Below are 26,333 nucleotides of genomic sequence, written 5' to 3'. Positions count from 1 at the left end.
GGCGCCGGAAGTGGAGTGTGGAGTCGCGCGGCGTGCTGTCAGTCTCTGTAGTTGAGAACTCCTGCGGTCGTGGGACTCTACCAGGCAGCGCGGGCTTTCCCGGTCCCCTCGGGCTGCGCGATCCGGAGGGCACAATGGACAGCAATGGTGAGTCGGGACGGAACGTGGCCTGTTGGGCCTAAAGCAGAGGCGCACGGCGGTCCATCCAGAAGTCACTTTCCAAGCTTGGGCTGCTGGACTGGATGTGCCGCTTCTAGTAGCGACTCGGTCCCTTTCGCTGTCCCTGTAAGATGGGTCCCGAGGGTATCCCCAGATCTTCCTCCTCCCAGCGCTTTCCAGTGCCCTCCTCCAAAAGAGGGAGACTTAGACGAGGTGTGCAGGTTTCGGCAGTCGTGATTTCCTCATATGTAAAGTATGAGTAAGATTCCCCGCCTTACTGGATCTGGTACTAGAATTTTTTTTTTTTTTTTTTAAAAAAGACGTATTTGATGTGCTCATCTAATATGGTTATCTGGGTGTTTTATTAAGTGAAACACAAGGGCAAACTGACATATGATACGTATCATTTAAAAAATACGGAGGGATGGAGCTTTGCATGTACATGTGTATATGTAAGTAGGTGAACAGGCTAGAATTGGCACGGACTCTCTGGACAGGTGGAGGGAAAATTGGTACAGTGGTTGACTCTGGGATTCTCCCAGGACTTGTAGTCAAGGATAAGAGGGAGGATGACCTAACACTGTCACGTGGTGGTGCTTAAATTTTATGCCTTTTGTGCACAGATAGCTTTTTCAAAAATGAGAAACACATCTGGTAAATCCTAAATAAAGTCTGGTCATCTCTACTCCCATCAACATTTATAGTGCCTCTGAAACCAAACACCCTAAAAAGAAAGTATTTTCAAAATTAGTTTGCTTCTGGGGCATCTGGGTGGCTCAGTCTGTTAAGCATCTGCATTTGGCTCAGATCATAATCTCAGGGTCCTGGGATCAAGTCCTGCGTCGGGCTCCCCACTCAGCAGGAGTCTGCTTCTTCCTCTGCCTCCCCACTTCGTGTGTACGTGTGCCCTCTCTTTCTCTCCCTCTCAAATAAATAAATAAAATCTTAAATAAAATTAGTTTATTTCTTAAGTCACTGGAAAGCTCTCCGGTCTTACAACCTGCTAAATGAATTTGATGAATCACTTTTTTCTCCCTCCCCAGAGTTAATTGACTACTTTAAGTCTCAGATGAAAGAAGATCCTGACATGGCCTCAGCAGTAGCTGCCATCCGGACTTTGCTGGAGTTCTTGAAGAGAGATCAAGGTGAAGAGGGTCATATTCCAACACTCCTCTAGGAACTGGCAGAAGTGTAGAAAATTGGGGCGCCTGGGTGTCTCAGTCAGTTAAGTGTCCACCTTCCGCTCAGGTCATGATCCCAGGATCCTAGAGTCTGCGTCTCCCTCTCCCTCTGCCCCTTCCCACTGCTTGTGCACTTGTGCATGCTCACTCTATCTTTCTCTGTCAAATAAATAAATAAAATCTTTTAAAACAAATGTAGAAAGTGAAACTGTGTGGGGGCCTATGTAAGGTAATGCAGCTCTGTTTCAACTTCTCCTTCATTTCAGTCTTCATTTTGACTTGGAAAGAGCCCATCAGTCATCATTAAATGGGTCCCTTTTCATAAGTGAGATACACTTTGAATCAAGAGTGACTATGTTATATCAAATTAACCATGAAGCTTAAATTACAGCAACAGTTCAGCTTTGTGTTTATGGAGTGTCTGTCTTGTGCCAGAATTTGTGCACTTGCTAGAGTGTTCCAGAATTCTAGTATTATCATCATCCATTGTGATCGCCTACTCTTTCAGGCATCCTAAATAGAAGTTTCTTGGTAGAGCATATGTCTTTCACAAGCAAAATAACAATAATAGTATTAATAATGTCTTCTTTAATCCAAAGGGCTGGCCTAAAGATGTGTGTCTCTAAGACAACCTGCAGTGTCTTCCCATCGTACCTGCAATAACACGCAAACACTGAGCCTTGTCTACACCGCCTCTCAGACCTCTTCTTTCACTTCTGCTTATTTCCTTCCACGCTGTCCCTCACTAAACTGTGCTTCAGTGTACAGTGGCCTCTCTGTCATGTAAAGTTCATTCCCATCTCAGGTTTCTGACTTGTTATAGTGTGCACCTGTACCTTTCCTACTGGATCTTTACGGGGCTGGATCCTTTCTTACTCGGGTTTCAGTTTAAATGGCCTCCACTCCAGAGGCCACTCCTATTAGCCCCACGTTTTTCATCAATTTGCTGCTTTCTGTCCTCATTTAGTCTGTAACTTGTGTATTTCTTTGCTTGTTTACTGTCTGCCTCTTCCTCGAGAAGGGGAGTCCCATCAGAGCAGGGACCCTGTCTACTCACTGGCGTGTCTCTGGTGGCATAATGTATGAATCACAGATCTGCCAAGGGGCTGTGATACCAACCTGAACACCGCGTTCCTCATGTGACCCGTGCAGGGGAGACGATCCAGGGCCTGCGAGCGAATCTCACCCGTGCCATAGAAACCCTGTGTGGCGTGGACTCCTCTGTGGCCGTGTCCTCCGGTGGGAAGCTCTTCCTGCGCTTCATCAGCCTGACCTCTCTAGAATATTCGGTAAGCCCCGCCCTCCTCGGGCCACCTGTCTGCTCCTGCGTGTGGCTGCAGGTATCCTCGGCTTTACCCCTCATTTTGCTCTTTTCTTCTTAGGATTACTCTAAATGTAAAAAGATCATGATCGAGCGGGGAGAAATTTTTCTCAGGAGAACATCCCTATCAAGAAATAAAATAGCAGATCTGTGCCATACTTTCATCAAAGATGGGGCGGTGAGTAGATTTCCTTACATGTGGTAATTGGGAGCAAGGACTTTTAGACTCCTGGGGGAAAATCCCTCCTCTGCCACTTATTTGCTGTGTCGCCTTGGACCAGTTACTTAACCTCTCTGTGCTGGTTTTCTCATCCGCTAAGTCAAGGTAATAGCAGCACCTGCCCTATCAGGTTGCTGTGGGAGGAGGTACTGAGACGATCTAAGGACTCTGTACTATGCCTGGCACATAGTAAGCCCTATACAGATGCGTAGATGCTACTACAGAGGCTGGCACATCAAACAGGCTGACGGGGGCGCCAGGCTGGCTTGGTCAGAAGAGCGTGCAGCTCTTGATCTCCAGATTGTGAGTTTGAGCCCCACACTGGGTGTAGAGATTACTGAAAAACAGTAAATAAACTTTAAATAAAATAAACCAGAAGAGAAAAAAACCAATAGGACAGCATGGATGATTCTTGGTTTAATAAGATGTCGTTATCAAAGAAGTTTTCATTATCGGGTATGTACTAAATCAAAATTAAATCAACACCTAACAGCTGTTGGCACTGGTTCCTACTGAGTGTCTTCTCGGTGAAGGTCAGGGCTGTTCTGGAATGCTGTCTTTCATTCCATTTCCAGTGCTGCTGCTGAGACGCAGAGCCGCCAAGGGATCCTAGGCTAAGTGAGGACAGGGGCTGCAGGTGAAGCCAGTCCCCAGCAAAGGGGCAGTAAAACTTTTATGATGTCTCTCCACTGGCGTCCCTCTCCTGCCAGCCAAGCCTCCACGGACCATAAAATTCTTTATTTGTGTTTGACTCTGAAATCTCCTCCTGTTTTATTACCCCCTTCCCAACCTTTGAAGTGTGTTCTTCACAAAATGACGTAATAGATGTGAGCGGAACTTACAGAAAAGCCAGTCGCAAACAAAGCTGCCTTGGGCCACACGGAGACAGGACTGTGACCGCCTCCTGCGCCCTGCTGTGTGTGAATGTATTAATATCCACCTGCATCAGTGCTGACTTCAGACTAAATTCAGAGCAGAGCTACCCACGTTGGAACCTGCAGACGAACCACCTGGGGATCTTGTTCAGTGCCAGTTCTGATTCAGCAGGTCTGGGTGGGGGAGCTGAGAATCTGCATCACTGACAGGCTCCCGGGTGATGCCCAGAAAGGAGCGAGGGCGCACTCTGTCCATCAGTTTTGCATTATACAGACCCGCATAGTCCATTCATTAGAACAGAGCCGAAGTGAGTGTCTGCCCATTGTATCTGGCCCATAGATGGGTTGTTTACCTGAAATGGTGTTTATAAATTTAAAAAGAAGTTAGTTAGCCAACACTTCTGTCTTGGATTCTCAACAAAAAAATGAGATGATGTGGCAATAGTAAGGACCGTATGACAACAGCTGGCGCTCTGTCTCTCCTCTTTGCTGCTGCCCTACCCGAGCCCCTGCATTTCGTCCTGCAACCTGCCTCATGCCTGTGGGCCTTGTCTTAGAAACATGTCTTTGAACTAGGAAAGCGCCCCCAAAGGAACCGAGCAGAGCCTTCAGATAGAAAGGCTTTTGTATCTCGTGAGCAACACCACATGGAGATTCCACTCCTGCATTTGGTATGGGAAGAGGTGACCCACCCCTCACAGATGGGCCATCAAGAATCTCGCTTGATTCCAGTTGATTTGTGAGACCGCATAGAGAGAAGCCTGGGGGTACAAGGAACGGGCATGCGCGGGGCAGAGTATGGGGTGATCACTGTGAAGCTTGCCCTTTTGACAGAACTTTCTTGGTCCGCAGAGAATATTAACTCATGCCTACTCCAGAGTGGTCCTGAGAGTTTTGGAGGCAGCAGTGGTGGCCAAGAAGCGTTTCAGTGTGTACATCACAGAGTCACAGCCCGACTTATCAGGGCAAGTATCATTCCGTTTGGTTCTGGGCCCAGCGGTCATTTTAGAGAGCAAGGGAAGGATTAGAACCTGTGTAGAAAGCCCCAGAACATGCCCCCCCACTGAGCAGTGACTCAGTCTCGCCATTATGCCTTTCCTGTCCTCAAAGAAAAATCTCTGTATTGATAGTAGGCCACTGTGCAGGACCTAGATACACGAATGGAAAATTTTTTATCAAGGAGTAGATAATTCCCATCTCCATCAATAAGATCATGAAAGAGAAAACTGTCTCCTTTTTTGCTGTATTTGCATCTCTTACCCAGAGTCCCCAAGAATATAGTTTTCCTGAAACACGTTTTCTTCTAAAGAACCCAAATTCTTGTTTCCTTAGTCCAGAGTCTTAGAACATGCGCCTTAGTCCCTGAATATGAACTGAGTCTCAAGCTAATGTGATTTACCATTGTCCAAATTAAGTGACTCATCATCTGCCACTATGGGACTTCTGCTCATGTTTTCAAAAATGTCATTTTCCAGTAAGAAAATGGCCAGAGCTCTCTGCCACCTCAATGTCCCTGTCACTGTGGTCCTGGATGCTGCTGTTGGGTAAGTTCCCATCTCCCCTGAGCACTGTTCCTTTTCCTCACCCACTCCAGGGGTCAGATCGGAACAGGGTTTCCAGTTGGAGTCCCATTCATAGAACTGCCCTGGCTCATGTTCTGCCTCTGAATTGATGGCCACATTAAACCAGCAAGCTCGTGAAAAGATCTCGATGGTGTATGCAGGAGACGAGCTGTAGCGTGTTTCAGAGAATAGGAGTCATTTATGTGGCCTTAAGGTGCATTTCATTTTGTTCTTTTAAAGATTTTACTTATTTGTCAGAGAGAGAGAGCCCAAGCAAGGGGAGGGGCAGAGGGAGAGGAAGAAGCAGGTTCCCTGCTGAGCAGGGAGACCAGTGCAGGACTCAATCCCAGGACTCTGGGACTGTGACCTGAGCCAAAGGCAGACACTTAACCTACTGAGCCACCCAGGGTCCCTTATGATGCGTCTTAAGAGCAAGGTGCAAAAGTCAGGCTCGAGTCAGTACATATAATCAGGACTCCCTCCTCAACGGAAGGCATGGGCTGTCCTCGGTGGCACGCTGGAATTCTTTGACTTTCCCGTATGACTTCACTTCTAAAACTGAGGACACACGTTCTGAGAATTGCCAGTGTACCTCGCAAAAGAAAACAGGACTGAAAGTCTCTTGGGAAAAAAAAGGAAAAAAAGACATAAGGCAGATAATTAAGGAAATTAGGAAAGCGTTCAAAAGAAAGCATTTTGAAGAATTCTACTTCATTGCTCATTTTCAAAGGCAAATTGGCCTTCACTGTAGCTCAAAGATTCTTGAATTACATAACATTTTCTTCCAACTCTGGATCACTATAGGTTTTTAAATTTGTTTTGTTTGAAGTTGATCAGAAAAGAAAGTGTAGCACAGGTAGTGAGGATCAAGAGCGGGTCACGGGATTCTCAGGTCCGTCACTGCACCCGTGCGTGTACGTGTGCCGGGCAGCCGTGGGGAGGGCACACACACGGCGGTGGGGGGGGTTGGGTTCACAGCGCGTTTTCATGCTTGTGGTTGCAGAACTGCCAGCAGTGCCCAGGTTGTCTTGGGTTAAGTGCTCTTTTGAAGGAAGGAAGTGATGAGAGGAACTTACATTGGTGAAAATGGAATACTGGTCTTTGCAGGTGATACTGCTGCTCGTAAGAGCCAAGAAAAGAGTGTAATTTTGTTAAAAATTCCTCTAGCTATATCATGGAGAAAGTGGATCTTGTCATAGTTGGTGCTGAAGGAGTTGTTGAAAACGGAGGGATTATCAACAAGGTAAGAACGTCAGTTCCCCACGGTCCTTGCTCCGGACAGGGAGGGGGCGCTGACCCACATCCTGATGACTTACCGTTCGCTCCCCCAGCACCCCCTTAGCCTCCAGACGACACCATCCCAGCGAATTGTCTCCCAGTCCCCAGAAGCCACTGCAGTGGCCAAATTTTGGTCCCATTTCTTTGATCTATGTGAATCACAAGACTGCAGTTTAACTTCCTCAAAACACGTTTTAACTAGAATTGGGTTTGATTGTTGTTTTTTTTTTTTTTTATTGGGCATATTTGACATCAATATGGTGTGTTAAAATTTCTCCATCCGTTGCTTAACATGGAAAGATCTCGTGATCCTTTGCTGCGTGGTGAAGTGGATACAGCATAGGGTTTTCACATGTACAGTTCAGGGCCGCGGTCTCACACAGCATCGCGCTCTCAAAGCCCATCTTCGTCGTAGCGGGAGTCCGCACACCATCCCCATTTACGGCCGAGTCACGTTCCATCGCGTGCAGAGAGAACGTTTGTCCACCAACTCCTGTCCACCTGAGTCGTTTCTACGTTTCGGCTCTTGTAAATAAGGCTACTACAAACACGGGTACAGTCGTCTATTTGAGTTCCGGTTCGCAGTTCTTGCGGGTGTGAACCTGGGTGGAATTTCTGGGTCACGTGGTAATTCCGTCTAGCGTCCCAAGAACCCACCAGACTTTTCCATGGTAGCCGCACCACTGTCCATTCTCCTCAGCACTGCACAAGCATTCCAGTCTCTCTGCATTCCTGCCGACACTCGTTACTTTGGTTTTTCAATTATAGCCATGCTGGTAGGTGTGAAGTAGTACCTCCTTGTGGGTTGATTTGTGTGTTTGCCTAATAACAACAATCTTAAGCATCTTTTGAGAATGTGTGTATTGGCCATTTATCTTTTTTTTTTTTTTTTCAAGATTTTTTATTTCTTTGACAGACAGATCACAAGTAGGCAGAGAGGCAGGCAGAGAGAGGAGGAGGCAGGTTCCCCGCTGAGCAGAGACCAATGTGAGGCTTGATCCCAGGACCCTGGGATCACGACTTGAGCCAAAGGCAGAGGCTTTAACCCACTGAGCCACCCAGGCGCCCCGGCCATTTGTTTATCTTGAGAGAAATGTCGATTCTGTTGTCTTTTTAAATAGATCGTCTTTGATTCCAAAGCCAGATTTACATATCTTATGTTCATTCACACGCTTTCGAATATGCTATAAGATCTCATCCTTCTGCTTTTTCTGACTTTCCAGATTGGAACCAACCAGATGGCCGTGTGCGCCAAAGCCCAGAACAAGCCTTTTTATGTTGTTGCGGAAAGTTTCAAGTTTGTACGACTCTTCCCACTAAACCAGCAGGATGTCCCAGATAAGTTTAAGGCAAGCCTTTCTTTTTTGCATATTTGAAGGGGTATTTGAGTCTCAACTGAGGCCTTTGGGAAGAAGCAGTGTTGGAGTATTTCAGTGAGTTACTCCCCTCCCATCACTAGTTGCTCCCACACTTGCCATGCAGAGATCAGTGGTTGGCTGAGCCCAGACTCAGAGTCCCGTTTGTCCCCAGCACGTCCATCTCTCGGTCTCTCTCAGGTAGGAGAGGGAGCTGCAAGGACACAGGGAAAGCTGATGGTTCAGTCCAAGCTTTGGAGCCAACTCTCCAGGCTCAGCCCCCCATCGCCACTGCTCACTAACCACAAGGCCCGGGCAGATGCCCTCGCTCTGTGCTCTGAACGTCCGTTACCTGTCAGATGAGCTGGAAGTGCATTCTGAGCCATAGGACAGTTCTGAGAAAATCGAGGAGAAAAGCTTGGCACATGCCAGGCACATAGTAAAGCTCTCTGTAAAGACCTGAAATTGTTATCGCGAGAGGTTTGGAGCCGTGAATCCAGCATGCCAGTGAGGGGAGACACGGTTTGGGGTTTTCATTAAATCAAGGCCGTTGGCCGGGAGGCCACCAGACCGCCATCCTGACTTCCCTACTGCGCTCTGCCCTCCTCGCCAGCGTGCCACTCAGCTGGCTTCCCCCACGTGCAGGGAACACTTCAGGTAGTAGCTAGCCACGCACTGATGGCTCAGGCCGAGCCCGCACCACCTCTGAGCCCTGGGTGTGTAGGGGAAAACCAACACGTGCTTCCTGTCTCCTCAGTATAAGGCAGATACTCTGAAGACTATGCAGACCAAACAAGATCTCAAAGAGGAGCACCCATGGGTCGACTACACGTCCCCTTCCTTAATAACACTGCTGTTTACAGACCTGGGGGTGCTGACGCCCTCAGCGGTCAGCGACGAGCTCATCAAGCTGTATTTGTAACCCCCGGGCCCCTTCCTGCCGCCGCACAGCTGATGTACCTGGGGCGGGGTGAGTAGCTTCTTGACCCCTCCGTGGGACAGGCCATACTGAATTTTTTTTTCTTTAAAGATTTTATCTTTAACTAATCTCTGCCCTCAACATGGGGCTTGAACTTAACAACCCCGAGATCAAGAGTCATATGCTCCACTGACTGAGCCAGCCAGATGCCCCCAAAACTGATTTTTTTTTTTTTTAAGAAGACTTAAGGACTAAGGACCTAAAACCGTAAGACTTAGGATTTCTTACGACCATAAGAAAATTTCTTACCCATTTCAGCCCCATCTAAAATGTGTTCATGGCTTCCCTAAAACCCAACCTGAATTGTGTTTATGGTGTCTAGATACTTCCCAGTTTCCAGAAATACAAGTTATATTATTGGCTATTTAACCAATGAAGGACATACCCAAGCCTACCTCCCTTCTAACCTGTACTCCAGACTGATTTGCCAAAAGCATCGATTAAAGAGATGCAGGCCTGAAAAAGCAGGTGTTCCTACAGGCAGCCAGGCGCCCCTGTGGAAACCAACAGCCACCCAGGACACATAAGTGGTGCCTTAGGAGAAAGGCTGGAAACCCAGACTGAAGTCACATCAGACTTCCAGTAGAGACCTCAAGCCCGGGGCTGCCATCCCAACATCGGTATTGGGACAGACGGGAAGGAAACCAAGAGAACCCAAGGAAGGTAGAAACAACATTTAGCAGGAGCAGCCTCCGTGGCTCAGCACATACGAAGACCTTCCAGAACATCTGTAAACTGAAAGTCTGTATCTGCAGGAGATGTGAATTACCTTTAAAACATGTTTGTTCCTGAACAGCTTTTTAAAAATTGTACCTGGGGACAAATCCAGCATCTTCTCAAATAAACTACACACAAGATTTTTCTATGGTGTTGTATCAGTACTGAGTGCTACCCCAGGCCCGGAGGTACTGGCCATCTTAGTGAAGACACTGTAGCCACATTCACACACTCAAGACATTCAAATAGAAGGCAATATTTTATTTGACACAAAGCATAATTTTTTTCCCTAGAATGACTTGCTTCCTTCCCCTAAAACTGTGGTGGGGACAATTCTTCAAAGAGAAGAAAACCCCGGCAACAACAGCCCCTCCATATGGGTGTTCTGTGCAGTTCCTCAGAGAGAGAACTCAAGTCCAGGGCAAGGATACCCACAAAGGTCAGGTGGTTGGTAATAGTAAGGAAACTTAAAAGGCCAAAAATCAAGTAAACCTCAGTATCTTTATGTTAGAAAGTAAGTATAAAATAGGCACAACAAAATGAGCTTTAATTTAGAGGGGACCCATCAAAATAAATACATCTATTATTTACACTCAGTCTTACCCTCTTCTGTTGGCCTTAAAGGCTGCTGTGGTTTCCATAAAGCAGTCATGAGTGTGAAGCGCGCCCTCCGTCCCCAGTGTGAACACGACTTTCCTGGATGCCAGCTGTGGGTCCAGCACACGGGGAAAGTGCGTGGGCGCTGTGCGGGGCCCACTTGCAGTTCTCCCTGCGCTCGAGTATGCCCTGCGGCCGTGTCAGCAGTCCTCTTCCGAATCAGGTATCCCCGTATCTGCTCTCGGGACTGTTCTCTTGCCACTCGAAAACAACCCCTTCTCAAATTCTTCTTCAGTAATTTTGCCTTTCTTAAACTTTTTCAAGAGCCTCGTGTCGTTGAGAAGTTCCTGCATGTCCTCATCTTCAATATCGGAACCCTAAATGCAGAAAGTGACAAACCACTGAACGTCTCAGGGACATGCTCTCACAGCAACGACACGCTCTCAGATCAGCTTCCACAAACATGTCACACTCCCAGCCAACTCCCAACAAAATAAAGAAATACAAAAGCCCCACGCATTCCCTACTATACAAGACACTACTTTCATAAAATTCATTCAAAATTCTCAGCTGAGTAGTCAAGTAATAAAGAAAAACTGTACCTCTTCCCTCTTCCTTTTTTCATTCATTTTTTTCTTCTTCTCCTTTTTGGCCTTCTGCTTTGACCAAGCTTTATTTTTTATGAATTTTTTTCTCCCTTCATTTTCTCTTTTCTCTTTCCTTTGTTGCTCCAGTAGTTTCTGCCTCTGCTTCTCTCTAACTTTATCTTTAAATGGAATGGTGTCTGTGTTAACATCCGCAGGCACGAAATCTGGAAACTGCCTTCCTCTGAGTTCTGGCATCTTGGGCATCCTCAGCAGGGCAAATCCTCGAGCAAGACTAGCAAAATCAAGATCTAATTAAACCAAAACGTCAGAGTTAGCACACCCAAAATAGAATCATAAGCACCAACCCAAAGAAGACGGCTCTTTGCTAACCGAATGATTGAGTGGGTTCTTTTTAATTAGAATTAAAATAATTATTTTTTACCAAAAAGGAATACTCGGTAGCAAATTTGTTCTGTCTACATAAACCCTAGGGATGCTTCTTTTAAATATTTACAAAATACTGTGGCACCTGGGTGGCTCAGTGGGTTAAAGCCTCTGCCTTCGGCTCAGGTCATGATCCCAGAGTTCTGAGATCGAGCCCCGCATGGGGCTCTCTGCTCAGCAGAGAGCCTGCTTCCTCCTCTCTCTCTGCCTGCCTCTCTGCCTACTTGTGATCTCTGTCAAATAAATAAATAAAATCTTAAAAAAAAAAAAATTTAGAAAATACTAACACTGACATATGCCTAACATTTTTATAAGACAAAGAAGTTTCACACCTGTACTACTTGTAAGGCCATAGGTGTTTAAGGAGACAATTACGTGAAATCACCTTACCCTTTATTCTGAAGATGAGGTTGCATTCGTGCTTCGCATAAGCCTGGACATAGGACACAAACGCTTTCATGCCCTTTTCAAACATCGCTCTGTCGGCCAAGGCCATGGACTTGAGCTTTGGAAGGAGGTCTCCTATGTTTTTCTGGAGTTTCATCTCCTGCAGGGGGCACTGCACACAGACCACATGCTCACCTCTTCTGGCTGGGATGCCCTTCTCCCCAAAACCCCATCAGAGCCAGTGCAAAACCAAAGGCAAAACAATTCATTGTAATCTTTAATCAGAGACACTGAAGCCCAAAATTCCCAAGTACTTTACTTAGTCTGACATTTTTTAAAGGAAAATTTAAAATCAATTTTATATAAAAATCCTGATTTCTAGTTGGGGAATATCCAACACTAGGTCTGTGTTCCCAAGTACTGAGCTGGAGCTGAGCAGTGGCTGCCACCCCGAATGAGCCCGGAGCCTCCCCGCTGCCTTCAAGCCAGCCACCTCCTGCCCTTATGTCACCACCTGGCCCCCGAGTGTGCAGACCCCTCCTCTAAGTTCCGGGCCACTTGCTGGAAAAGAACTCTACCAAGTACCCTATCACTGGGCATGCTACATGAGAAGACAAGACCGCTTACTTTTTGGTTAATTTCAAGGAAACTGACGTAGGACTCTTCCATAGGAAGGAGGAACACAAGCGCGCTGCCACCGTGGCCGATGCGGGCTGTACGGCCACAGCGATGAACAAAGGCACTGTGAACGGGGGATGGGACGGCGATCACCATGTGAGAGTGGGCAAGCAGGGGCCCAGACTCCATGGCTCAGCCCAACCCTGCCTCTCACTAGGGTCACAGATGCAAATGCTGGCAGTTAAATATAGACTGCAAACCAGACAGGATTCTGCAAGACACTTAATGTGAACTAGGACAGTTTACATGTATGCCTATCTGATGATACAGGTAAAACAGGTCCTAGAAGAAAACTGGGAGACAAACGTACAGAAAAGTGGCCTGTAAGCCCTCCAACAAAAAGTAATGATCACTACCACGTGGGAGGTCTGTTTCCTCACATTTTCCTGTTTGGAAGGATCTATGAGGAAATTAAGTTTGTTCTGGGAGAGTAAGACTTTCATATACAGAATCATGTATTGATTTCCTTTAAGCATCTATCAAATGCTTCTGTGCAAGAACTTCGAAAAGCACATGGAGGGGCACCTGGGTGGCTCAGTCAGTTAAGCATCTGCCTTCAACTCAGGTCATGATCCCGGGGTCCTGGGATCGAGCTCCCGTTCAGTGGGGAGTCTACTTCTCCCTCTGCCTCTGCCTGCCGCTCCCCTTGCTTATGTTATCTCTGTCTCCCACTCTCTCTCGTCTCATATAAATCAATAAAATCTTTTAAGAAAATTGTCACTGTTTAAAAAAAAAAGCATGTGAAAATAACAAATCGTATACTATGGCATCACTATTTTCACACGCCAAGGACGGTTCACCTATTCATCCATTTTTGCTAAGTAATTTTTTTTTAAATATTTTATTTATTTGACAGAGATCACAAGCAGGCAGAACAGCAGGCAGAGAGAGGGTGGTAAGCAGTCTCCCTGCTGAGCAGAAAGCCCCATGTGGGACTCGATCCGGACCCCGAAGTCATGACCTGAGCTAATGGCAGAGGCTTAACCCACTGAGCCACCCAGGTGCCCCGAAAGTAATGTTTTGATGAACATCATTATGTGTATCTTCATCAGGATTCATGGAGCCGGATTCCTGACAGAGGGTCACATTCCGTCATGCCGTACCTTGCGCTGCTGGGAGGGTCGTACTGCAAAACCCAGTTTACTTCAGGAATGTCTATTCCTCGGGCCATGACATCTGTGCACACTAAAATCCCACTAGAAAATGAGAAAACACCATTCTGAGCGAGGGGGGCAAGCAGCGTCCTCACCATCAGTCTTTCCCGGCCTCAATGAGGATGGCGACAGGACTGCACAGGTCTGGAACCTCTCACAGATGCAAGCAGTTAGGAATCCCATTTTTACTTTTTTTTCCTCCTAAGGATATCCAGGACTTCACAAATTCCCAACAAAAACAGGCAGGGAAGAGACTGGGAAAGGACTTTTTAAATCAGCATACTTTTCTTTAAAACAAACCAAAAACTGTAGTACGTCTCATCCTAGGTGTATGGTCCATTCTATCACTCTGTCTAGGAGAATGCTTTTTTTAAAAAAAAGATTTTATTTATTTATTTGACAGAGAGAGGGATCACAAGTAGGCAGAGAGGCAGGCAGAGAGGGGGAAGCAGGCTCCCCGCTCAGCAGAGCCAGACTCAGGGCTCGATCCCAGGACCCTGAGATCATGACCTGAGCCAAGGGCAGAGGCACTCCTAGAAGAGTGCTTTTAACAACACAGCCAGGAGGCTCTTAGAAAAGCAGAAAAATGGGGACGCCTGGGTGGCTCAGTTGGTTAAGCAGCTGCCTTCGGCTCAGGTCATGATCCCAGCGTCCTGGGATCGAGTCCCACATCGGGCTCCTTGCTTGGCAGGGAGCCTGCTTCTCCCTCTGCCTCTGCCTGCCATTCTGTCTGCCTGTGCTTGCTCTCTGCCCCCCTCTCTCTCTGATAAATAAATAAAATCTTTAAAAAAAAAAAAGAAAAGCAGAAAAATGTTGCTTCTACATGCAGAATTAATTATGGCCACTGAGAGATGCGAGGTCCCAACTGTGCAGTGACCCAATGAGAACTTATGAGACTTCAATGAATTGCTCCTACCCAAATGCCCTCCACCCATTCAACAAATAGGTATCAAAACCCCTGGGCCAGGGGCTGGGCCAGATTCTCAGAGCTTATGATCTTGCAGGGAAGTCAGCGCAGCACAGCACGACGGGTCAGGCTGGGAATGGGGCGCCCCGGGACCACACAGAGCAGGTGTGATAACTGGGCAGAGGAGAAAGAGGGTTCCGGGCAGAGAACACAGCCCCCATGTGAGGGCCCTGCGGAAGCACACAGTGAGCTCAGGGCAGCCTAACGCACCTCTGCAATCTGCGGAACCCCATGAAGATCTTATCGCGCTTGTGTTTCATCTTCCCGTGAATGCACATGATCTGCACACCCTTCACCAGGGCCTCCAGAGCCTTTCCGTAGTATTCCACACAGGCACAGGTGCTGCGAGAGCGGACAGAGGGCTCAGAGTCACTGGCCGCCTGGGTCCCCTACTGCTGGGGATGGAGGCGGCGAGCACCAGCTGCAGTGGAGAGGACCCAGTCCTCTCTGGGACAATGGCTACCAACATCAGCCACCCTAAACTCTAGATCTGAAGCCCTCCTGGAGTTCTGACAGCAGGACAGAACAGTGTTAGCCACTGGGCTGGCTGCTTCAAGGCCACTCCCAGCCCCCCTCCCTCACCTCTACGACAGAGGCTGGGACAGCTGCACACTCATTTCCTCTGCCTCTCTAGAGGTGAGCGGCTGCCCAGTGACTCACCTTTGCCCCCTGAAATGAAAGCCTGAGTCAGCTTTCTGCTCTTCTGGTGTGAAGAATGCCCTTCCCCTCCCTTTTCTGTTTTCAGTGCAGATGGGGCAGCAAGCATGACGGTGGCCATCTTCAAACCATGAAGGGACAGACATGAATAAAAGGCCAAGGACAGTCACAGAAGTACTGACCTGGACACAGGGGAGACACTACCCAATGTCAGGACATGCCTAACCTCTGGCCTTCTTTCTACAGGAGAAAAATAACTCCTCCTGCTTAAGTCACAAAAGCTGGGTTCTCAGTTACTTGAAGGAAAAACATTCCTGAGGGAATTCCAAACCTTAGGGCTACATGCATCTGTACGTTCTGGAGGTGACTGAACCCCAGATTCTCCCACCACAGCATCCAGAAGAATTACCTGAAGAAGACCAGGTGTTTTTCCTGCTTATGATTTCGAAGAAAATGTACCAACTGGTTAAATTTCTCATCTGCCTTACAAACCTGCAAAGTAAAAAAGGATATCAATTAAAAAAAAAAAAAACTTATGCTAATTATCTCTTCAGCTATCTTCAGTTTCAGCCTTAAACGTTAAGGAATCCAATTTCCTCCACTGACAGAACACAGTTCTGTGTTCTATCACAGAATGAATTAATCGGTCAGTGAATTAATCAGTCCACCTAGCTCTGAATGGGTATCAGCATGTGCTGCTGACAGAAGTCAGAGTCACGTAACAGAGACACACACAGTCATCTAAAGCAATCGTCCCCAAATCCCAGTATACAGACAGGGACCACACCAGCTATATACAGGGTAGGTTTTTGTTTGTTTGTTTGTTTTGTTTTTAAGTAAGCTCTATGCCCAACGTGGGGCTTGAACTCATGACCCCAAGATCAAGAGTTGCACGCTCTCCAGACTGAGCCAGCCAAGTACCCCTCCAGGGTAGAAAGGATAGATTTTAAATGCAGATTCTTGGGCACAGCACACTAACTCAGTAGGTCTAGGATTCAAACCAAGAATCCATACTATTTAAGAGCCCCCAGGAGATTCTGATACATCTCCATGTTCAGAAATCGCTGCTCTAAGATGAACCCAGGCTTCCAGAAAAGAATGTACAAAATTTGAAAGACCGCCACGGAGACAGACTCCAGTCCCTCCTAATTCACTCAACGGCTGCGTTCAGGCCCCTACATGAGAGACATTTAAACCCATCTGCACGTACTCCCCCTATTTTTACCAAAACCAAATTCTCAATTTGGAATTTCTTCTCACATACTCAGATCTCTCCGAATACAATCAGTGAAATGAATACAAAACAGCAGAAAGCCACAAGAGCCACAGTTAGTGTCCAGAGCTAATAGTTACTGGTACTTACTACGTACTACACACTAGCCTAATCTGTATTAATCCATAGTAATCAATCAATCCTCACCACAACCCATGAAGTGGGTAGTAGTGGAGCCCCTTTGTATAGGTAAGTGCATTCAATTAGTAAGGGACAAAGCCAAGACGTGTCCCTGGGCTTTGTCCGGGGCCGTCACATTCTGGCACCCATTCAGCCAGACACGACGCTACCTACAGACCCCTCCCTCTACCCGGGAAAGGTGGGCTCCTAACTTTTCCAGCCCAGCCCGGAAACACCAGCAATGAAGCAGCCCCCCCCACACACACCCGCAACCCCAGGAGCCTATGGATGTCAACAGCGCCCTCCAGGCGGTTGCCCTAGAAGCAGTGGCACATCGCCCATGAGACCCCAGTCAGCATTCTGACCGAGCCGCGGGAATCGGCAAGGAGATCCAGTGCTCACCATGTAGTAGTTCTCCAGACGGGAAGGAGTTTTCTGAGTGCTGCTGGCCGCGACGCCCTTCTCCTTCACCGAAATCCGGACGGGGTTCCGTAGCCCTGCTCGCACCAGGCTCTCCACTTCCTGGGTCTGAGTGGCAGAGAAAAGGCCTGTTCTCCTCTGCTTTGGCAAAATCTCCAGGATGGTGTTTATGCTAAAAAAAGAGGCTCGAGCTTAGCCCCTCGTTTATCAGCATCATCAACAAATACCACCTTATGACACTGAACAGGTATTTAGAAGACCAGGGGAAAAGCCATCCCAGCATTTACAGCAGACATTAACCAGCGGATGAGACTATGAGCAACTTTTCTTCTCTCTCTTCACTTTGTGCTCTTTACTTTACATCTTTATACTTTACTTTATACTCTCTCATACTTTTCTTTTCTTCTTTATACTCTAAGTTTTTCCACGTTTTCTCCAACATGAATACATAATTGTACTTTTATCACGTGGGGCAATTAAAAGAGAATGAAGATAAGACAAAAAACTTTTTGGACCTAAAAACCACTGACCTATACATTTTAAGTAAGTGAATTATACGATAGATGAATTATATCCCAACAGCTATTCAAAACACACACACACCAACTTTAAAAGAAATTATGAAAGAAAATGCATCTTAAGAAGTAGAACTGGGGGGCGCCTGAGTGGCTCAGTGGGTTAAAGCCTCTGCCTTCAGCTCAGGTCATGATCCTGAGGTCCTGGGATCGAGCCCCGCATCAGGCTCTCTGCTCAGCCAGGGAGCCTGCTTCCTCCTCTCTCTCCTCTCTCTCTGCCTGCCTCTCTGCCTACTTGTGATCTTTGTCTGTCAAATGAATAAAAAAAAATAAAAATCTTTAAAAAAAAAAAAAAGAAGTAGAACTGGAACTTAAACTGTGTGGTAGTACTTGAAAGATCAAACCACCTAATGATCTGAAATTCAAATGAGCCCAATAAAGGCAGTCATAAGGTGGTAAAGGAGTTTCACTTTGCTCTCCTTTCTGCCAGTATCACCCAAAGCCAAAGAAGCCCAGAGTCCAGTACCTTGCCTCAAACCCCATGTCCAGAAGTCTGTCTGCTTCATCCAACACCAGGACGTCGAGGGACCTCACACAGCTGGCCAGATCCAAGCCTTCTGCCTTCCTCCGGAACATGTCCTCCAGGCGGCCTGGAGTGGCCACAATGATGTTCCCACTTTGAAAACACAATAAACATTTACCACACTCTCTGGACCTTGGGAATATCTGTGATTCCAAATACTAAGTTTTATAATGCCCCATGGTCACCCAGGTCATCTAAGTTCCCACCAAAGGGAAATACAGCCATGAGTGAGGCGACAGGGCTCAGGGCAGAAAAGTGAGGGTCATGAGGAAGGCAGACAGGTTCCAGGCCAAGACCCAGGGTGGTGTGGGCACACGCGGGGCCCATTGGCCACATCTGGCCTGCACCTGCTTCTGTGCCGTCTTACTGACCATGCACAGCATGTATTGTCTCTGGCAGCTTTCACGCCCCAACAGTGGAGCCGAATACCTGTGACAAACCACGCGGTCCACCTAATATATTTATCATCTGTTCCTTTACAGAAAAGGTTGGCTGACCCTTGACCTAGAACAAGTTATTCAGCCACGTTAGGCCCAAAGTAACTCAACTACAAAATGAAAGTGTGAACAGAATTAGAGAGAATTTTATGTTAAAGATCACAGCTGCAGGGACTGCCTAGGTGGCTCAGTGGGTTAAGCCTCTGCCATTGGCTCAGGTCATGATCTCAGGGTCCTGGGATCGAGTTCCGCATCAGGCTCTCTGCTAGACAGGGAGCCTGCTTCCCTCTCTCTCTCTACTTGTGATCTCTCTGTCAAATAAATAAAATCATTAAAAAAAAAAAATCACAGCCGCAGATGAAAGGACAAATACGGCCCCCCCCACACTGGCTGCCCTGCAAAAAGTTGGTTTTTTGTTTGCGTTTTTTTTTTTTTTTAGAAGAAACTTTTGTTAAAGATTTTATTTATTTGACAGAGCAGAGCAAGAGAGAGAGAAAGAGCAAAAACAGGGAGCAGCAGGAGAGAGAGAAGCAGCCTCCCCACTGAGCAGGGAGCCCGATGGTGGGGCTTGATCCCAGAACCGTGGGATCATGACCTGAACTGAAGGCAGATGCTTAACTGACTAAGCCACCCAGATGCCCCTTCAATTTTAAGCAAGCTCTACACCCAATGTGGGATTCAAACTCACAAGCCCACCCAAGTCAAGAGTTGCATGCTCCACTGACTGAGCCAGCCAGGTCTTCCAAGTTTTTTGTTTTTGTTTTTTAATGTGAATTACATGCCAATGGTTTAAAAAGTGTAGAGCTCACACATAAAAATTTGGAATTCCATGTTCTTTTTAAAAAATTCACTATCTGGCAATACTGAGCCCAGAATCCTCAAGGCAACCAACCAGCTAGAGAGGAGTGTTTGAGCAGTTCCTACCCAACCCCACCCCAGCCCTTTCACACACTGATGTTATCCTCTGACCCCTACACGACTTTGTGACCCCAGCTGAAAGGCACTGCAGAGGATAGCTAGAACACGGCAAATGCTAATAGAAGCAGTTCTCTTTGTTAAGTTTCTCGAACAAACTGGCCACAAAACGCATCACTATTCGTAATAAACCTTATTCATGGTGCAGCTGAAAAAATCCCACAGGGCTGATGGCCAGCATGCGGTCAAACATCCGCCTGTTTTTTAAACACCTGTGTGTGCTCGGCACCGTGTGAGGCCCTGAAGATGCAACGCTGTGGGACAGACAGCACACCGACCGCTGGGCCTGCCTAGGGACCCAGGGAACCTGACCCACGCAGTGCTCTAGAGGAAAGCTGGGTCTGTGCAGCAGCAGAGGCGTTGAGAAGGCAGCGGCAGTGGAGAATGGTGGCCTGGCAAGCCCTGTACGAACATTAGGATCCTTCCAAAGGGCAGTAAAGAGCCAGTAAAGAGTTTTCTTTCTTTTTTTTTTTTTTTTTAAAGATTTTATTTATTTATTTGACAGAGAGAAATCACAAGTAGTCGGAGAGGCAGGCAGAGAGAGAGAGAGGGAAGCAGGCTCCCTGCTGAGCAGAGAGCCCGATGCGGGACTCGATCCCAGGACCCTGAGATCATGACCTGAGCCGAAGGCAGCGGCTTAACCCACTGAGCCACCCAGGCACCCCAGTAAAGAGTTTTCAATGAGTGATATGATCAGGCTGGCACTCTGAAAAGGCCACCTGGGTTGCTCTTTGGAGAGTAGATTGTAAGAAGGCAAAGCAGAAACACACAGGAGAGAACGCTACCGCGGGAGCCCAGGAGAGACAGGCTGGTCCAGATCAGAGCGGGAGAGGGGGCAAAGGGAAAAAATCGAAGGGCTAGAGATGTGTGCTCTGGAGAGAAAATGTGAATGATCCGGTGATGGTTAACGAGGGGCGGGGACGGAAGGGACAGTGGAGCATCGAGGTCAAGTCCCCGACTTCAGGAGAAGCACATGGGTAGACAGGTGACTGTGAAACCCCAGACGACATGAAGATTTGGGAATAAAAAGCACCCATCACAGACATGTCTGCAATAGCCAGGAGATACCCGGGAAATGCCAGGCAGAAAAGTAGCTACCTGCAGGGCTGGGACTCAGCGTGAGGTCAGGGACCACCAGGAGTGAGATAAGACCACTTAGAGAGCCCCGAGTGAGAAAAGCAAGGGCTCTAAATTCTGTATAGTCAGCCTGGCGAGAGGTAGGGCCACCCCGACTCCCTTCTCCTCTGCAGGGTGAGACTCACTGAAGGCGAAATGCTCATCAGGGCCTTATTCCCCAGGAAAGAGCCAGCAGGCAAAATGGGAATGTGGCCTGGAGAATACAACGTTTTGGGGAGAGGGCACTGCCAAAGGGAATGCTCCCCATGAGGCCGAGACCAGGTATCGCTTCCTCTTGGGTTCAGTGCCAAAAACAAGGAGCAGAAGCAAGCAAACTTACCCTTGTTCCTTAAACTTTGCAACATCTTCTCCAGGATTCCTGCCTCCGATCCAGAGAATCTGGCTAAAACAAGCAACAGGTCTTGAGCAGGTCAGGCAAAGTAACAGCCCGTAGCTACCAGGGGAGCCGTGTCCAACTCACCTGAACTGCGGGAAGTGCTTCGTGAAATGCGCCAGGACTTCATCTATCTGAATAGCCAGCTCCCGCGTGGGTGTGATGATGAGCGCCCCGACCTGCCCGAGTGCGGGGAAAGGAGACAGTGAGCAGAGCGGGCTCACAGAGCTGAACACCTGCGCCAGAACCGTGCAGCTCACAGAGCCGAGTGCCCCGGGGAACAGGATTCTGGGCTTCCACTGCTTCCTCTGTCCCAGGGCTTATCAGTCACTGCTCTAGGTCCCGGCCAGGTCTCATTATGGACAAACACGGGCTTCACAAACACTGAAATGCATCCCCACTGGGGGAAATGCAGGGTCAGGTTCCGGGGAGCCTCTGGTCATGTTTTGTCAATCAATCAATACGGAAGCTGGTTTTTATATGCGCTTCTGTTTAAAGACACCTTGAATAATACAGAGTTGATTTATCAATACTGACTTCGCTGCGGGTCGCACTATAGCTCATGCCTGGATGGAGTGTATCCCACACGCTTACGTTTTCCGAAAGGGCTATCCCAGCCTTCTGGCGCTCAGGAACACTAGCCAGTGCTTCAGCTCTACTCCTGAGACCGTTTTAAACGCTGAAATCCCCAGCAAGAATCACAGCAGTAAACAGAAGGAAGGCTGTTTATTACAGTCTGAGAGCTACGCAGGAAGGCAGAGCGTTGCCCTGTTCAGACTCGGCTGGGAACGAGCACAGCAGGTGACCCGAGTCTTTGCTGCTCTGCACAAAGCCATGAATGAGGGAGGAAACATAGAATTATTGATCTGGGGAGCCACAGATAAATATCAACAGGCAGGCAGACTCAGAAACAGAGGGTATCTGCAGGTAATGAGGACAGATTTTTTTTTTCAATTTTTTGACCAGCTTCTTTGAACTGTGACCTCTACAACGACTAAGTAAAAATACACCTCACCTGATACTTTTTTAGCTTCTCTTCCCTTCTCAGAAGAATTTCCAGGATGGGGATGACAAAAGCGAGTGTTTTGCCACTACCTGTGACCTGCCAAGACGGAGATAATTTGGTTTGCTTTTCCTCACAGTTCATTCCGGAGGGAAAACAGGACAAGCTGCATTTCGATGAGGTACTCACCGCCTCTGCAGCGACATCTTTGTTTTTCATGAACAGAGGGATGGTTGCAGACTAGAGAAAGAGATGCAAAGCCCCCGTTAGAGAATGCCAGGCTCCATGGAGGTCGCCCAAAGCCCACGGAACACAGTGGGTGGCCTGGGTCACAATGGGTCCCCCTACACACACACACAATGCAGACCCTGAGTAGAGTCACCACAAAGCACCCCAGGGGGTTGGCTCAGAGGCAACACAGCAGAACACAGCCGCGGTGTCTGTACAGACAGTGTGGAGGGAACAGTGAGCTGAGCTGGGATTCCAGAGTCCTAAATACTAGCCCTGCCTCACGTCCTTTTCCTCTCTGGACCAGGAAGGGTAGGAAGACACTGAGGTTTGGAGTATCTACCAGCTCTCATATCAAAAAATAATGATTCCAGGGGCACCTGGGTGGCTCAGTTGGTTAAGCGACTGCCTTCAGCTCAGGTCATGATCCCAGGGTCCTGGGATCAAGCCCCGCCTTGGGCCCCCTGCTCAACGGGGAGCCTGCTTCTCCCTCTCCTTCTACACTGCTCCCCCTGCTTGTACTCTCCTGCTCTCTGTCAAATAAATAAATAAATGAAATATTTTAAAAAAAAAAAAGACACAATGATTCCAATAAACCCTCTCATTTTAAACACCACAGGGTACCTCCAGGTCTTCCAAAAAGCAGACTCAGGTCTCAGCTTTGAGGTCATCCCCTCCAAGACACCACTCCTGGTCCTCAGAGCCTGAGCTCACCCATCACAGCACATAGAGCACTTTTTTTTTTTTTGAAGATTTTATTTATTTGGGGCGCCTGGGTGGCTCAGTGGGTTAAAGCCTCTGCCTTTAGCTCAGGTCATGATCCCGGGATCCTGGGATCGAGCCCCACAGAGAGCCCGTTTCCTCCTCTCTCTCTGCCTACTTGTGATCTCTCTTCCTCTGTCAAATAAATAAATAAAATCTTGAAAAAAAAAAAGTAAAAAGAAAAACATAAAATGAATTTTACTACTGTGTTTTATTTAACCCAGGAGACCCAGACTAATGTCACTGTAACAGGTAATATTTTAAAAATTAATTAATGAGATACGTTCCACTCCTTTTTTTAATCCTGAGTCTCCAAAATCCATTGTACCTTCTACAGGTGGAGCACATCTCAACTTGGCCTCGCCATATTTCATGTGTTCAAGAGCCTCATGTGTCTACCGACTCCCACAGTGGACGGCATAGCCCCTGATTACCAACAGCGGACGTTCAGTGACTGAGTCTCCCGGCACTACAGTCCCAAGGCAGGGTTCCTAGTACCCCCAACTGTCATCTCCTGCTTCCTCCACCTCTTTCCTGAGGATCTCATGGACATCTCAACTCAGTAATTCTTGAATTTCCCTCGGAAACGTGCTACCTCTCCCTGCCTTACTCATCTCAGTAATCGGTACCGCCATCTACCCAGCTGCTAAAGACAAAAACCTGACTCCCTCTAGATTCCTCTCTTTGGTAATGCCTACATCTGGCCCCCCAACAACCTGAACACTCTCTCAAACTTCCCTTCTCAGAATCCACTCTACTCCAAGTCACCACCACCTCTCACTTGACACTGGCCCCCCTGACCTCCTGCTTCTCGAAGCCCCTGAAGTCCATTCTCCACACAGCAGTCACCTCCCTTCCCTTCATTCGTTGCTTCCCATTAAGATGGCTTCCGGTTGCATTTAAATGGAATCCAGACTTCCCCAAGACCCTGCACAACATGGACCCTACTTTGCTCATCTCTTATACTAAGCCTGATGGCTCCAACCAAAGGCCTTTTTTGTGTTCCTCCCAGGTCACCTCTAGCCCCAAACATCTGCACTGGCATTTCTCTCTGCTGAGATATCCTGCCTCAATCACCCCCCAGTCAGCTCCTCAATCATTCCGGTATCAGCTCAATGGCACCTTCGGAGGGGCCTTCCCTAACACACCACCTTAACCTCCTGTCCTGGACCTCAGTGACACCACCAACTGAAATTACAGTTTTCTACTCCTTTTTCCCTCCCCTGCAGTAGAAAATAAGGGGCGCCTGGGTGGCTCAGTGGGTTAAAGCCTCTGTCTTCCGCTCCGGCCATGATCCCAGAGTCAGGCTCTCTGCTCAGCAGGGAGCCTGCTTCCCCCCTCTCTCTCTCTGCCTGCCTCTCTGCCTACTTGTGATCTCTGTCAAATAAATAAATAAAATCTTTAAAAAAAGAAAATAAGGTCCATGCCTGGGGACCAACACTGCAAAGTCCCCAGAGCCTAGAAAACCTGATACACAGTATGTCCTCAACAAATATTTTTAAGATTTTATTTATTTATTTGACAGAGAGAGATCACAAGTAGGCAGAGAGGCAGGCAGAGAGAGAGAGGGAAGCAGGCTCCCCGCAGAGAACCCGATGCAGGGCTCCATCCCAGGACCCTGGGATCATGACCTGAGCCGAAGGCAGAGGCTTTAACCCACTGAGCCTCCCAGGCGCCCCACAACAAATATTTGAGTAAACATATAAATGGGGCCAGGAGGCTTCACTTGGCCCGCATAGTAAGACGGCAGGTATTATTTTCTGAGCTCCCATAATGTGTCCAACACTGTCTTAGGGACGTCCCACAGCAACCCTACGAAACCAGTAAGAAGGAAACGGCGCGGAGACGTTGTCACCTGCTAGAGGGGCAGCGCTGGGACGCAGCCGGCACTTGGGCCCCAGCACTCACAGGCGCCAGGGGCCGGGGGTGATGGTCGCGGAGGAGGTCAGGGCCCTGGCGCAGGGGCGCCGCCGCCCTCCACCCGCCGGCGTCATTAACCAGGGTAGACAGACTGAAGACGCGGCAGAAGTCCCGGGGCGGGGTGGGGGCGGCCCGCTCGGAGCCTCCCTGCCCCGCCTGCCACCCCCTTCTCCGGAGCACGGAGGACCCTTCCCCGCCCGGCCGCGCCGGGTACCTGCACCGGCGTCATGTACGGGAAGCCCAGCTCCCGCAGCGCACCCAGCACCCGCGGGTGCAGCCGCATGGGCAGCGACTCCCAGGAGCCCTCCGTCACGTGCTCCATGGCGCGCTCGGCCTCGGCCGCCACCGCCGCCACCCGGCCGCCACCGGGGCGGCGCCGGCGAGCACTTCCGCTTCCGGCCGTCCGCGGGACCGCCGGCAACCGCGCTCTAGCAGCAGAGTTCCCGAGCTCGGGGAAAGGGTCCTGCGCGAGCGGGAAAAGCTGACCGCCGGGCAGTGAAAGTGGGCGGTGGGGACGGGGCCAGACCGGGGTCGTGCCGTCCCTCCCACGCAGCCGCCTTGGCTCGGGCGCATTCCCACCGAGAACAGGCATTTCGGCGGAGGGATTGTGGTCCGGCTCGCTGGCTTTCTGCGCTCATCAGAGGCAGGTGGCAGCACAAGACCGCGTCCTGGCCAAGGGACAGGATGGTCTGGAGTGGATAGAAATGGACCCCGCTCCCGGAGCCCCAGTCAACAGATATGCGAAATCGGGGATGGTGGGGACCTAGCGCCCGGTACACACTAAATGATGGTTTACTTCCGACAAGGTTAGAATTCCCAAATGAGAACATGATCTTCCTGTTCCTCGGTTCGCCGTCGCCTGGGGCGGGCTCATTTGTCCACGCACACATTCGTTCAGCAAGCTTTCATTCATGGCCTGCTACGTGCCAGACTCCGGACTCCGTGCGCGGCTTGCGCCGTACTTAACAGATGTCATCTCAGTGCGGCTTCCTTGCCTAATCACTAAAACCGCTCAGCCTGCCTCCCCTCCCCTCCATTGCACTTACTTAATAGCGCGATCAATTACTTACTTAATACACTGATCAATTTACTCAATAGGTTATTCTTCCTCCCCTAAAAGGTAAGTCCCACGACAATAGGGATTTTTCTTTAATTTCTTTAACCCAGGGGCTACAGCTGGCAGCACACAGCAGTCACTCAGATATTTTGGGGATGGATAAATGGGAATAGTACTCATACAGACTCCAGTCATCACAAACTAAATGAAGTGGAAAAAAAAGTCTGAGGCAACGTTTCCAGTGAAACAGGATCACACCTCAAAATACCCCTGACAACTGTTATAAAATGGGACTTCCATAGCTCTGAAAATAAAGGCAGAGGGAAAGAGCATACTAGCATTTGCATTTGGGTATCTACTTACTAGTTTTCGGACCCTTGGATGCTTTCCAAGCCTGTTTCCCCATTTCCAA

The 26,333-nt window shown here is 48.5% G+C and overlaps 2 protein-coding genes across 6 annotated transcripts; one reads left to right on the top strand and one right to left on the bottom strand.

Annotated features, from left to right (window-relative positions):
• The first annotated feature begins 14 nt into the window (after positions 1-14).
• On the top strand, positions 15-18,025 carry EIF2B1 (eukaryotic translation initiation factor 2B subunit alpha). Of its 4 annotated transcripts, none has more exons than XM_032311561.1 (10): positions 15-147; positions 1,203-1,304; positions 2,493-2,629; positions 2,723-2,839; positions 4,609-4,721; positions 5,232-5,300; positions 6,486-6,561; positions 7,820-7,945; positions 8,709-8,921; positions 17,937-18,025. In XM_032311561.1, exons 1-9 carry the CDS (start codon positions 135-137, stop codon positions 8,871-8,873), a joined length of 918 nt encoding a protein of 305 aa, XP_032167452.1. In that variant the 5' UTR covers positions 15-134; the 3' UTR covers positions 8,874-8,921; positions 17,937-18,025. The 4 variants fall into 4 exon arrangements, with proteins under 4 accessions (XP_032167452.1, XP_032167453.1, XP_032167450.1 ...); XM_032311562.1 differs by lacking the exon at positions 17,937-18,025 and adding an exon at positions 13,393-13,480; XM_032311560.1 differs by lacking the exon at positions 17,937-18,025 and adding an exon at positions 9,411-9,793 and having other exon boundaries at positions 16-147.
• On the bottom strand, positions 9,894-25,266 carry DDX55 (DEAD-box helicase 55). 2 transcript variants are annotated; one of them, XM_032311557.1, is made up of 14 exons: positions 25,079-25,266; positions 22,144-22,194; positions 21,967-22,053; positions 21,039-21,130; positions 20,898-20,960; positions 17,973-18,122; positions 16,914-17,103; positions 15,528-15,610; positions 14,672-14,803; positions 13,444-13,536; positions 12,290-12,404; positions 11,666-11,834; positions 10,847-11,139; positions 9,894-10,621 (listed from the first exon to the last, which is right to left on the bottom strand). In XM_032311557.1, the coding sequence occupies exons 1-14, from the start codon at positions 25,184-25,186 to the stop codon at positions 10,445-10,447; spliced, it is 1,803 nt and encodes a 600-aa protein (XP_032167448.1). In that variant the 5' UTR covers positions 25,187-25,266; the 3' UTR covers positions 9,894-10,444. The 2 variants fall into 2 exon arrangements, with proteins under 2 accessions (XP_032167448.1, XP_032167449.1); XM_032311558.1 differs by lacking the exon at positions 9,894-10,621 and having other exon boundaries at positions 10,990-11,123.
• Between the last annotated feature and the right edge of the window lie 1,067 nt (positions 25,267-26,333).

Source organism: Mustela erminea, chromosome 13 (assembly GCF_009829155.1).
Source record: "Mustela erminea isolate mMusErm1 chromosome 13, mMusErm1.Pri, whole genome shotgun sequence".
In the NCBI taxonomy this organism is placed as follows: Eukaryota; Metazoa; Chordata; class Mammalia; order Carnivora; family Mustelidae; genus Mustela; species Mustela erminea.
This window is presented reverse-complemented; position numbering and strand designations above follow the sequence as displayed.